The sequence below is a fragment of the Engraulis encrasicolus genome, chromosome 13 (genome assembly GCF_034702125.1).
Source record: "Engraulis encrasicolus isolate BLACKSEA-1 chromosome 13, IST_EnEncr_1.0, whole genome shotgun sequence".
Classification (NCBI taxonomy): Eukaryota; Metazoa; Chordata; class Actinopteri; order Clupeiformes; family Engraulidae; genus Engraulis; species Engraulis encrasicolus.
The window spans coordinates 14986869-15001039 of record NC_085869.1 but is presented as its reverse complement, the minus strand read 5'-3'; the positions used below and the strand labels follow the sequence as shown (position 1 = coordinate 15001039).

Here is a 14171-nt window from a genome sequence, read left to right as displayed (position 1 = left end):
ATGTCAGGGGAGGATGGAGAGCCTGGAAGAGAGGAGGTAAGTAGTATGCCACACAGGGGTCGGGTGTGGTCATCAAGTAACCCATTTTAGCCTGATGCTGCGTATACGCTGTTTGACCTATAGGCTCCTGGAGCTGCATGGACGCTGCATTCAGGCTCTTGAGATTTTAGGTTTTTAATAAAAAATGTGGGAATGTTAGCGCTGAATGAACACATTCTAATGCTAGATGAGGATCCCAGCTTTTAAATGCACGTAGCTAGCTTTTAAAAGCAAAATGTTTTTATGCTTAGGAGGCTGAGATATTTATAAGGGCTTAGGCATTATGCAGGCTTAAATGGGTTAATAATTACCCTATAATACTTCACTCTCTGGTTTTCCTTTTTTTTTTCAATGTTTTTTGTTTTTTGTTTTTGTTTGTTTTTTAAGGGAAGAAGAGGACGACCAGGCTCCAAGGCAAGGATTACCTACGTATCCCTTAAGGTGTTGAATGTTTAGCTTGCGGCTTTAAGTTAAACATTTTATGTTATGACATGCAATCCCAAACAGGGAGAGAAGGGATGGAAGAGTGACCGAGGCATGCCTGGTCAAAAGGCAAGTGAACCACTGAAAATTACCTTTAAAATATATGTACTATATGGTTGTAAATGTATAGGGTTATTTGTCATCCATCCACACAGTATGTGCGTATTTCTGTTTGTTACATTTCCGTCATATTCGTCTGTTTGTCCACAGGGTAACACTGGGAGAAAAGGAGGCAAAGGGCACAAGGTAAACATTAGATCCATCAGCAAAGCCTGAGACACTGTTGCACCTTTTTTTTTTAGAAAGTGCGCTCAACTCCCAACTATTTCTTACAATGTCTTCGGGTGCGAGAAAATAGCAGAGTTCATATTTAGTGAAAAAGAAAGAAAGAAAGAAAGAAAGAAAGAAAGAAAGAAAGACGCTGAAGGCTGAAACTGCAGGAATTACACCCGAGAGTGGTTTTTTTTTTTTTTTTTTAACTAAATATGAACACTGTTGCAACTTGGCAATAAGTTCCTGATACTGTGAGTGGATACTGTCAGTGTGCCAAACCACAGAGATGTTAAAATATATAGTATAGTATAATGTTTTATGAGGCACACCACTTTGATGTTGTGCCTCCCCCTACTGTCAGAAAAAGTTTAGGTCAGTGTTACAAAGCAGACGCCTGCTGCACACATTGTACATCATGACTGAGTTTCAACTGTGTATGAGAACAGTGTGGGGGTGTCTGCTTTGTATGTGGAAATACTTACTTTGTGAAACTTCTGGCACACACCTATCTTGCTCTTGACAGAAGTCTGAATGAGAGCGATACAGAGAGTTAACAGTCAAGAAGTCCCTCTTAACGAGGAACATAACAAATGTGTTAGACATTTTTTGCCATTGTCATTGTCATTGAAGGCAACAAGATTGTGGGTGGAGCAACAACACTGCGTAGTTTCAAGTATAGGCCTAGTACTTGTAGTAGCCAAAAGTAGGCTAGTAGTCAAAAGTTCTTGGACGCCACCCACGCCCCCCCTCCCCCCATATAAATTCATAAAGTATATTATAAAGTACAATAATACATTTATAGTAATAATAAAGTAAAGTAACAATTGATATTTCCCATCACAGGGTGACATGGGGCTGAAAGGATACACTGGATTACAAGGCCTGAACGGACCAAGGGGAGTTGCTGGGAAACGAGGTCGAACAGTTAAGCTCATATGTGATTATTATTAATGTCAATGCCAACGCACAATTCATTTGTTTGTCGGCTTCTTCCCTATAGCACGATGATCATGTATGATTATGGCCAGTTTCTTTTTATATTAAAACACAGAGTTGTCCATTCAGATTTAATAAAATAATAAAAACCCTGCAATAAATGTGATATGATCAGCAAATAACACCACTGACCAAAATGAACACTCAAGACTGGTAGCTACAGTGAGTCCAATATGTATTTGATCCCTTGCTGATTTTGCCCGTTTGCCCAATAATAAAGACATGATCAGTCTATAAATTTATGATAATATGTATTCAAACATGGAGAGACAGAATATCAAAAAGAAATTCCAGAAAATAACTTAAAATAATATATTGTAATTTATTTGTATTTAATTTAGGCTAATAAGTATTTGACCCCTCTAGCTAAAGAAGATAAAGCGCTTTGTGGCAAAGCCCTAGTTGTCTAGCACTGAGGTCAGATGCTTCTTTTAGTTGATGACAATGTTTGTGCATATAGTAGAAAATATTTTTGCCCATTTTTCTTTGCAGATTATCTCCAAAACATTAATAGTTTGTGGCTGTAGCTTGGCAAATGGGAGGTTCAGTTCTCTCCATGGAATTACTATAGGGTTAATATTTGGGGACTGTCTAGGCCACTTCACGACTTTAATATGCTTCTTATTGAGCCACTCCTTCGTTGCTTTGATTGTATGTTGTGTATTATTGTCATGTTGGGATATCCAAAAATGGCCCACCCTTCAGTGTAGTGATGGAGGGAAGGACGTTTGCACTCAGGATTGCACATTACATGTCTCCCTCCATACATTTGTTGACGATGTGAAGTTGTCCTGTGCCTTGGCCAGACAATCACCCTCAAACCATAATGATACCACTTTCATGCATGATGGTGAGGAGGGTGTTCTTGGGATCATAGACAGCAGTACTCTTTCTCAAAACACATTGAATTGTGTTAATGCCAAACAGCTTGATTTTGGTTTCATCTGACTACAGCACCTCCTTATCATATCCTAAACCAGTCTGATGTCCGTTGGCAAACCTCAGGTGGGACTGCACAGGTTCCTTCTGAAGTAGAGGTACCATGTGTGCACTACAGGATTTTAAACCCCTGTGGCATTACATTCTACCAGTAGTTTTCTCAGTGATTTTGGTCCCAGTAGCTTTGATATCATTGCCTAGTTCATCCCGTACAGGTCTAGGGTGCTTTCTTTTCTGTTGTCATGGTTATATAATCCCTACAAAAGGTCAAATCTTGTATAGAACCCCAGACAGGCTGATGGATAGTCATTTCGTATTCCTCACATTTTGGAAGAAATGCATCAATAGCTAGGTCATTAATACCCAGTCTCTTTCTTGTGGCTTTGCAGCCCATTTAATCTTTGTTCAGGTCTAAAATCTTGTCCCTGATATCGTTTGACCGCTCTTTGGTCTTTCCCCATGATGGTGAGGTTGGAGTGTGACTGATTCACTCATACTATGGACTGATTCTGCTGATTCAATGTGTCTTTTATGCATGTTAGTATGTACAGGTGTCTTTCATTCAGATGACAAGTTGATCGGAAGTGCCCATCTGGTCTGTGGGCCCGGAACTGTAATCAGTTGGCAGGGGATCAAATACTTATTTCGCTCGATGAAATGGAAATAAATTAATATATATTCTCTTAAATTAATTTCTGGATTTTCTTTTTGATATTCTGTCTCTCCATATTAGAATACATATTATCATAACATTTATTGACTGATCATGTATTTGTTAATAGGCAAACCAACAAAATCAGCAAGGGATCAAATACTTATTGGACTCACTGTATGCTACACAGTGAAGTCATCAGCGTTTGGTGGAAATACGTATAGGCCTACGTATGGCCATGTTCTTAACTTTCTGAATCTGGGGTTGGCACTCCTAACGAAACTAAACATTTGACTCTGAAGGTGTTGTTAACATTGAAATATCAGTATTGTGTTTGCATCAAATTAGTGGTTAAACTTCAAGCATCTGTACGATCCAGGTCTCTCCTCAAGTGAACATTTGAATGTGTGCCCCAGGGTATTAAAGGTGACCAAGGGCCCCCTGGCAGGCATGGACACACTGGCATCGTGGGCAGACCGGGGATGATGGGGCTCCATGGAGAACCAGGAAGAGGTGCAGTACATCATACAACCCCTCATGCCCCCATAACCACACTTACTTTTAAATCCAGACTCAAAACACACTTCTACACATTGGACTCTGCTTCTTAGTTTCACCTTTTATTCTCTTTTTCTTCTTTTTTATTTAATACATATTCTTCTATCTTGCCTTTTTATTTCACTGTGGAATGCCTTCTGTATCGTATGTGTTTTATTCTTGCTGTTTGACTTTGTCTTGCTTTTAATCCCATTTTAATTGTTTAATTTTAGTATTTTAGTTTGACATAATACAGCACTTTGGTCAGTACTTGCTTTTTAAATGTGCTATATAAATTAAACTTACTTGCTTATTTACTATACCCAGTGATGGGCAAAAGGGATTCAATAGTTACAAAATAGTTCCACATACTGCCCAATGACTTTTACCCGTTTTACCTGTCCAATTCAGCCAGGTGATTGGCTGGTTGAATGATCACCTGGTTGACTTGGACAGGTAAAATAAGGTGATGTGGAATATGTGGCACTGGATTATATTTTGCCCCTTACTGATCCTATCAGTGTTCAGTTCGCTGACACTTGACATTGAGTGCGTATACATGCAGTTCAGTATCCCGAATATGATCGGGATATTAAGTATCCCGAATTTGTGTTTGAGCATATAAACACTTCAGTATCCCGAATAAGCCCTTATTCGGGATACTGAGAAATCGGGATATGCTAGGTGGAGTATTCCGAAAGAACCCGGGATACTGACGCATGTACACACCTTCTCCCGAATACAGGGACTTCCCATAGAACGCTGTTGCTGGTATCCAGGCTACACGCATTTGAAGAGAACTCTATAACGGCCAAGAATTTAGACCGGGATATAACGTTCTGTGCTCATATAAACACCTTATCCCGAATATGATCATAACCTGGATATGCCTCATATTCGGGATACTGAACTGCATATAAACGCACTCAATGTTGTCCAAAGTCAATGCAAGTAAATATACAATGGTTGTACAATTACAATGTAGACTACAACGCAATTACAGTGTAGAATAATGAAAGACATCTATGCATACGTATATACCGTATACAGTTCATGTTATGCCAAATTGTGCTTTTCAGTACAATGGATACCTGGGCCCGAAGGGGATCAGGGTGTGGATGGGATTGATGCACCGTGTAACTGCTCCGGGGTCCACACATCGGAGCAGCCATTTCCACAACTGCCACAGTCTACAGGAGTTGTATCTGTACGAACTCTACTCAGTACTGTCTGTGCACTAATATAGATGCCAAACAACAATCAATATGTTAATAGGAACATACCGTTCCAAAAAAAAATGTTTCTGTTTTTTTCCCCCTTTCAAAGCAATTCATCTAATGTTGGCAAACGATGACCACACTTTTTTCAGCAACAGTGAATGACAATCCATATCTTGTGTATTTGCTTTTGTCCCTCCAGCAAATTTATATTGCAGCGGATGAAAAGGAAATGTCAGATTTACAGTCAGAGAACGCTATGGTCTTGAGGAGGGACCTCCGGACATTATTCATCTTCAGCGATTCTAAATGGAAAACCATTCGGGTAAGCCCTTCTTTTGTTAACATCAATCCTCCGAAATGTGATGACAAGACTTGTTTTTTTTATGTATTCAGAGTTAAGCCAGAACATGTAATATTTTAAAGATATGCCTCTGAATAAATAACCCTGAGATAACCCTACTAGGGCTGCACGATATCAGAAAAACATTTGATATCCGATAACGGCATCCAATACCTCGACAACAATATGTTAACGATATTTAGAAATACAGCCGAGTGTTTTTCTTGTCACTAATTTGTCGGCCTGTGTGGGGGGCATGGCTTTGGTCGTGGCAGGCTTCTCATGCATTTGTTGACATTCAGCTAGCGATTGGACAGCACCGAACATTTTTACTTGATATCGATAATATACATATCGCCACTCTTGATATCGCAATTTTTTATACATTTTCGATATATTGTGCAGCCCTAAACCCTACCCTCGTCCCCTATGCCTGGCCATTGTTCACTGATTCTTTTGAAGGTAGACTTTGACGATAACTTTTTTTGTAGGTGGCTAGTATGCATGATGGGTATTCTGATCAACACATAGGCCTACTGTACATCTTGACCAATGCTATATGTGGCGGAGGTCATCTTGCACCTGTTCACCCCCCTCGGGGATCGAACGTGCGACCTTGTCAACTACAACGGTTCGGCAATGGGAGACACAGTACGATACCGCTGGGCCAAGAGACTAGTCTCTCGGCCCAACGGCACGAGACTGTATGAGGCTATCGGAGGGAGGTTTACCAACGTTCCACGCCAACTCTGTGCTAGTTAGCCTCCGTTACATAGTATTTCTGACCAGAAATTTCTTTACCCACAGGTGCTACCAAAACCAAAGGAGACCTTATAAACCAAACCTCCACTAATTCATTGTCAAGCACATGCGACAACAGGAAAGGCACATTTGCTGTCCAGTTCTACAAGAGAAAATAAGCTACACCCTGCAGAATGGCTACCTCACCCTCTCAATAGCTACAATAGCATGCTGTATTGCTGCAAAGCATTAACCACACATTAATCATACAGAACACGTGTGTGTGTGTGTGTGTGTGTGTGTGTGTGTGTGTGTGTGTGTGTGTGTGTGTGTGTGTGTGTGTGTGTGTGTGTGTGTGTGTGTGTGTGTGTGAGAGAGAGAGAGAGAGAGAGAGAGAGAGAGAGAGAGAGAGAGAGAGAGAGAGAGAGAGAGAGTGCTTGCTTTTTGCTGAAATACTGTGAAAACCGAGCACCACACTTGTTTCAAGGACTGTGCTTGGTGCAATAAACTGTTGCCATGTCATTGTTGAATGTGGAGCCTGCTTTGTGTCTAATCTATCCGATTACTGTGTGTGTGTGTGTGTGTGTGTGTGTGTGTGTGTGTGTGTGTGTGTGTGTGTGTGTGTGTGTGTGTGTGTGTGTGTGTGGTTTAGCCATGTAATCAATATCTTAACCAATTCAACTTAAGAATGCCAATGAATATGTCAATCAATGTCAATCAATCAATATCTATGGACTTTGCTTAATGCTACCAAACAACAGATACAAATGTTGCTGAGAAATTTAATTAAGGAAAGTGCCATGTTTATTCCTCCCCGCACCACTACGCATTTACGACTACTCTCTGATCAGGTAGTCACCCAGGGAAAGAAATAGGCCTACTTAACACATTTTACTGTAGGCTTAGTAAATATCCTACTATGGTAGGCTACTACACAGAGTGGGCTACTAGGTGGTAGGCTACATCACAGTTTAACATGACTATTATTGTTATTATTGCTGTTGATTTGTTATTATAATTGTATTATTGTTAGTATTATTATTAGTAGTAGTATTATTGCTATTAGTGTTGTTACCATTATTATACGAAAATGCTTAACTGTGGAGTTTTTTTTTTTACTGAAGAAGTAGCCTAGACTGTGATATTTGGACTTGGATCCATGCACTTGGATGTGCAGGCTATTGCACAGAGTATGTGAGTATTGCACAGCCTGCCCTGAACGAGGAAGAGGTGGAGGAAAACTTTTAGGAAAGCGGAAGACGCCTGGTGTGGGCTGGGCTGGCGCTGCTGCTGACGCGTCATCTGTCTGTCAAGCCCTGCCACGCACGCACACAAACAGCGCATCATGACTTCTGGTTTATTTACTTACCTTTTCCTTGCACTGTATCTCGAATCTGTGCACCGCTATTTCGCGGTAGCAGCAGATGTAGACGATGAGGTGAAAACGGAAGTTTTGTACATGCCAGAGAACTGTATGCAGAAATGTGGAAAGGGAGATTTGGTAAACGCACACTACGATGGATACCTTGCCTCAGACGGATCAAAGTTTTACTGCAGGTATGCAAACTTTTTATTAGTAGGGAAATTGTATCGTGTCACCTTATTGTTTGTGATTTTGACCATATACGGTACGGTGACTAGTGCACGGGCGCTGTAGGCTAGTGAACATCCCGTTCCAAGCATCCACTTAACTCACTTACTTGCGTTACTTTTCAGCCGGTCAATAAAGGATGGGAATCCTCAGTGGTTTGTCGTGGGTGTTGGGCAAGTATTAAAGGGCCTTGACGCTGGAGTGCTGGGGATGTGCCCCGGGGAGAAGCGAAAACTCACAGTTCCACCCTCATTAGCATTTGGGGCTAAAGGAAAAGGTAGAGTACTTCACACTGCATAAGTTTAGCGCATGGCTATCTGCATGAGAATACCCCCACCGTGCATTGGGATTTGGGAAAGAGGAGTCCAAGCGGAGGGCACGGGGCATGGCATGCATGCTGCACGCACGTCTCTGGAGCGTCTCATCCTGCAGGCCTACACAGACACCTCTACTACTTCTTCTACCGAACATCTCTTGCTGGAGTATTTCAAGACACGTGGTGAGCTTGTGCATGACGAGGCATGTTGCTCCTGTGTTAACCCATCATAAACCTTCACACATTCATGTGCAGGGATAGCCTACTTTTTTGCTTTTCTCTAAAGCTTTATTTATAAGATGTATAATGGTTTATCAACAGCGATCCATAGTCAAGCAGTAGCATGCCAAGCATAGCGATTTTTTTTCTTGTGGTGCTCAGTTTCTTCTCACTCTGTCTTCCCAAATTGGCATTATGGTGTCCTAACAGTCTTCACAGGATACTGCTTTGAGTTAGAGACAGGATTTTGATTAGAATGCACATGTCCTAGTTTCATACATAGTATGGCCGGCCGTTATTACTATGTACATACAGTATTTACTCACATGTAATCTCTTTTGTTTCTTGGGCAGCTCCTGTGCCACCTAATGCAACTGTCATCTTCGAAGTGGAGCTCTTCTCTGTGTCTCGAGGCCCACGCAGCTTGGAGGCCTTCAGGGAAATGGACCTCGACCAAGACAAGACCCTCACAGAAGAGGAGGTAATCGATGCATAATGGTTAACATTATATCAGCAATAGTGTAGATTGCTGACCCAGGTTTTTATTACATAGATATTCCATACAATATATTATTCACAACCATAGATTGTAGCTCAACATATGAATACCGAGTGAGGAGTATATACCTAGGCTGTATTTTTAGGCTTTTTATTAATGACCTGTGATGGCAAAATATTTTGCGAATCAGTTCATCAGTACTTTTCTTAGTAGATAGTATACAAGCATTAATTTAATGCACATGTAGGCTAATATGCAACCGTTCAAAGATCCATGCACAGCTTCGAGGTGCTGGTAATCGCAGGAGTGCTCAATACATCAAAGGAAAGAAGTTTATCGCACACTTTCTTGTCTTTATGCCCGTTTATTCAGAGCGAACAACGCGTTTGACCTCTGTGCATCATTAGGTTCGCTCAGGCATGTGATATGTAATGTACACATGTAGGGATGCAAATTATCGATTAATTCATTAATCATTAGTTCATAGTCTTATCGATTGACTTACGATTAATTGATAAGCGCCGTTTCCCCACCGAAATCACAATGTTTCTCGGGAAAAAAAACACTAAATCTAAAAATGTTATTTAAAAACTGAGATAAAATACCACATTTACATTAATTCTATTTCAACTATTTAATCCAAAGGTGATTTAAATATTCCCAGTATTCACACCCCTCTTCACACACACTCTTCACATGCCCATTTCACCTGGGTCTCTTGCCAGTTAAATTGTCGATTAATTGCGATTAATGTTCTTTAATCGATTAATGCATTGATTGGTTAAAGTCGATTAATCGATTAATCGTTTGCATCCGGTCCGTGTATATTTTCGTTCATTCACTATTCTATTTTGGATATCACACGAGAAAGGAATAAGGACTCGTTTATGATGATTTACGCTTGAACATCACTTATGAAATAGAACCAAACGCCATATTTTGCTATTTTGTAGGTACTGAAAATGAAATGCTGAATCTTAGAAAAGAGAGAAAAGCAATAAAGAAAAACGTCCTTCTGAATTGCGTCTTTTGTTTATTCAGAATTCGGGTGACCTGAGAGTAAATCCTGGAAGGCTGGTTTAGCCTTCATTACATGGTTTCTTTGGAGGCAAACGGACTTTGCAGGCATTGTTGATGCAATATACAGAACGTTGCTACACTTCAACGATGTGGTCGATCTGTGATGACTGTGCGAGGAATTTGTGTCATGAGATGGTTGCGTAGGCTATCCATATCAAGCAAGCGCCACAAGCATGTGCATACGCGTCACCACCATTGAGTAGGGCGTCCTAGAGGGGGGTAGAAGAATGATTTACTGTCTATTTTTTTTACTTAAACTTATCAACCAATTTAACTTTCGAAACAACATTTCATGTGCTTAGGCCTGGTCTTAACACTTGATTGTATTTGGCCATATAGCCTATTATAGCGTCCTAATCCAACAGAAGTGCAGCTGTGCGACTGGGACAGATATCTTCGATGGGAAGGGGTAGACCAACTGTCATCGAGAACATTGACAGTTCTTACGATCAGCATCAGTTTCACAGTTCATCTCAAGCCTTTAGGTGTAGGCTATCTATCCGGACATATTGCTTTCCAACAATATCACTAATGTTCCAAATACACCAAAGCGAAATGTGTATTCAACATGCGTAAAACTTGGTATGGAGAGTGCGCGCTTCAGCTCATTACACTTGCCAGAATACGCAACAGTTTGCGTGAGAACACTGCTTTGGACCGTTTGCTCCCTAATGCATATTACTACATGTGAAAGGGTATAATAGGTTATTGATTCCAGAGACTTTAGCCTTTATTTAGGCTATAAAGTTGAGTCCATAACATAAAGGGAACTTCATCTCTATTTTATAAGGCGGACGCATGCTCCAATACAGGCCTAACCATCACGCGTGCTGCGCATAGGCCTACTAGCCTGTACATCGCAAAAATGTTTTTCATCATTCTATTATTTTTCTGTTGTGTCTCTGGCTCCAGCTACTGTTCTGTGTGTCGTTTGGTAGCTAGACCTTTTCTGATGCGGCAAACTTTCCTTCCGGGTAAACAGAGGGGGAGGGGTCAGTCAAATGAAATTCAATAAATGAATAGCCAAATATCACAAATTGAAAAACGATCAAAAATGTTGTCATTTTTTTATAATGCTATTATGGTATGAAGTAACACATTCAGAAGAGAAAATACAGCCATTGCTGCTTGTATTGCTTTACACCTAAACAAAACAAGATGATTTTGATTTTGTTTCATTCCAAAATGGAATTATGAATGAACGAAAAAGTACATGGACCGCATCCCTATACACATGTAATATGTTTGTTTTTTTCCCTTTCTTGTTTATTGCTGCAGATCAAAGCCTACCTGAAGTCACAAGATTTGAAGAACACAGGCAAGACTAAAGAGGAGATCTTCTATGATGGAGTGGCCAAGGACGTGTTGCGCAGGGACGATAAGGACAAAGATGGAGCGCTGTCTGTGAAAGAGTACAACGTCTATGGACATGATGAGCTATAACAGCTATTCGAATGAGAACACTCTAGTTTTGTTTTGTTCTTTTTTTGTTGTTGCCAATGTCATAATTGCACAGATTCACAACCAGAATACCACTTTTCGTTGTACAACTTATTTGGGCCTCTTTGTATTTTTTCTCATTTTCTCTAGCATCCGAAGAGGTTTAAAAAGTCCTTTATTGGACCAAGTGTCAAATTATTACAGAGCCGTCAGTACATCATTGTTGCCAAGGAGAAAAAAAAGACAAAGAACTGTTCCCTATCACAACCTCAACACAAACTTGTCATCCTCATCCACCTCACAAAACATTCCTCTTAGTCCCCAAATTACAAAAAAAGAGACATCAATTCACACACACACACACACACACACACACACACACACACACACACACACACACACACACACACACACAATGTGTAGATTATAAAGTTCAGTTCCAACAGCTGTATTTAAATGATTTCAATTGGCTGTATAATAGCAATGTCATAACAGTACAACATAATCTCCAATAGCATAAAGCCTGGCATCTATTCTATTCATATCTCTCTCTCTCTCTCTCTCTCTCTCTCTCTCTCTCTCTCTCTCTCTCTCTCTCTCTCTCTCTCTCTCTCTCTCTCTCATTGCTTGCACACACACACACACACACACACACACACACACACACACACACACACACACACACACACACACACACTTAAATTGTGAGTGTGCTTTCTGCTTTCAACATTTTTTAATGGTCATCTTTATGCCATGCTCTTTTTCTCTGAGAACATTTGCCAGCAGCTGTATTTATTTAGATCATACTCATCCTTAAACCCTATTCAAGTCCCTGCCTGAATATGCACACTCATGGGAATATCCCATCTTTCATCTCATCATTCATTTTCGTTGTTTGTTTAGGGGTTTCAGTGCTATGGAGTCTGGGGTGCATTTCTCGAAACCATATTTGCTCATTACATTAGCCACTTTGTTGTTTGCAGTGCAATTTCCCATTGGCAACTACAGAAGTTGCTAACTGGCTAACAACAACGCTTTTGAGAAATGTATTCTTGGATTGCAGTAGAGAGCTTAAGAAGTTCATGGAGACCGTGAACCCTACAGCTCTGCACCTGCATTTATTGCAACGTGGCCATTATATTTACGTCAGTGCTGATTTATCATGGTTGACTGCATGAGCAAATGGTGCTGCTGAAATCTGAGCAAAGGCCAAATACCCTAGGGGTCAGATTTGACATAATTTTCCACAGAAGACCAGCAGATCCAACATTATTCTGGGGAAACTCACCTGAATAAGGTCTGAAGGTCTGAAATGTTGTGAGTTAATAAAATGCATTTGTAGGCCTAATGGTTATTGACTTCTGGTTACTACTTTGAACCATGAACTTATAAGTAGTTACTACCAGCGCACCCGTCCAAAACTGAATGGTGCAAAAAAAATGTTCTTTAGCAAATTTAGTATGTGCGACATTGCCGGAAACTAAAGTAAAGTCAGTTACAAAGTGTACTTCTCACTAGTTCCGTAATAGCAGTGTCACTGTTCTCAGGCCTGTTGTTTACAAGCTTCACCGGCTGAATTTAGAAGTAAGTGAGCCAAGGCCTGAAGGCCTGAAGGCCTGAACTCCGACACCCCTGTCAGGGTTTTGAGAGACCTGGGCAGCCCTCCATTTGGCCCCAGCCCGATGACCACCCACAAGAATCCTTGAGATTTCCTCTGCAACCTCTCCTCTCTCCATGTGGCCATGTTTGACAGCAGCTGTTGCGAAAGATTCCAGCAAGAAAGCCCCACTCTCCATCTCCAAGCATAATCGGATTCAAGAAATACTGCAAAACAGATTTTTCTTAAGTTGGTTCTACACGGTGTGAAAAATTGCTCAAAAATATTATGACCGATCGGTGTATTTTATGCATTTCACAAATGTGATAAACACAAGTCTAACAAAATATTACCAAACAGTTTGAGAACCTTATTTCCTTCTACATTTGGGTTAATTTAATGACAGGGCTCGAGCGTTGTATTATTGCTACGGAAATACAATTTTAAACATAAACTTGACACCGTCCCACGTCCCCCACCAACCCCTACATTGGTTAGGTTACTCTATGTGCAGTACACAAGAGAGCCAGCGGGTGGCGCTGTTGTGCCACAAATGTAAAGTCAAAAAGTAACCACGGAAGGGACATGACTTGAGTTTGTGAAGAAAGAGAATTAGAGCTGGGTTCTACTTACAACTTTCCATATAGGTACTTCATTTGTCTGATGAAATACTTGTTTTTATTCTGCCCATTTTGGTAATAGCACCACATAAGTGACTTGTATCAGCTTTATTTTACTATAGTGCATTGACAAAACAGACCCGTAGCAGTAAACATACAAATAATACATTTGCTATAGTAGTTTATTCTGTCATAACAATAAATCAGAGTTGCTTTGCTGCCTTTAGCCTACTTGTTATTATATATTTGGATTGTGTATCGCATGAAAAGTGCTCATGCTGGAGTATATTAATCCAAGTTTCCAAGGTTACAGGGTCCCTGGTGACATGACTTACACTAAAGGGCTGCCAAGTTTTAGAAAAGAAAAACCAAATGAGCCAAATGGGACGAGTAAGTCACATTACAGGAAAAACATATGTGTACTGTTGAACAATTGACTTTAGTTTGTAGAAAGGTCAGACTAAGAATCTTGTCTTTTAAACCACAATCCTTCCCATAAGCACAGTTTTCCTATTCTCCACAAACCAACCAAATGTGAACAAGTTGTGGTATCATACAGCAAGCAACTTTCTGAATTCCAAATCCAAAG

General features: G+C 40.5%; 2 protein-coding genes across 2 annotated transcripts; both read left to right on the top strand.

Moving 5' to 3' along the window:
• Nucleotides 1-6449, top strand: LOC134460464 (acetylcholinesterase collagenic tail peptide-like). Its single transcript, XM_063212853.1, has 7 exons — nt 1-36; nt 733-768; nt 1639-1719; nt 3799-3895; nt 4999-5126; nt 5339-5461; nt 6287-6449. The coding sequence occupies exons 1-7, from the start codon at nt 1-3 to the stop codon at nt 6314-6316; spliced, it is 531 nt and encodes a 176-aa protein (XP_063068923.1). The 3' UTR covers nt 6317-6449.
• Nucleotides 6450-7479: 1030 nt separating this feature from the next.
• On the top strand, nt 7480-11479 carry fkbp7 (FKBP prolyl isomerase 7). Its single transcript, XM_063213239.1, has 4 exons — nt 7480-7777; nt 7937-8088; nt 8700-8827; nt 11204-11479. Exons 1-4 carry the CDS (start codon nt 7566-7568, stop codon nt 11366-11368), a joined length of 657 nt encoding a protein of 218 aa, XP_063069309.1. The 5' UTR covers nt 7480-7565; the 3' UTR covers nt 11369-11479.
• Nucleotides 11480-14171: the final 2692 nt, after the last annotated feature.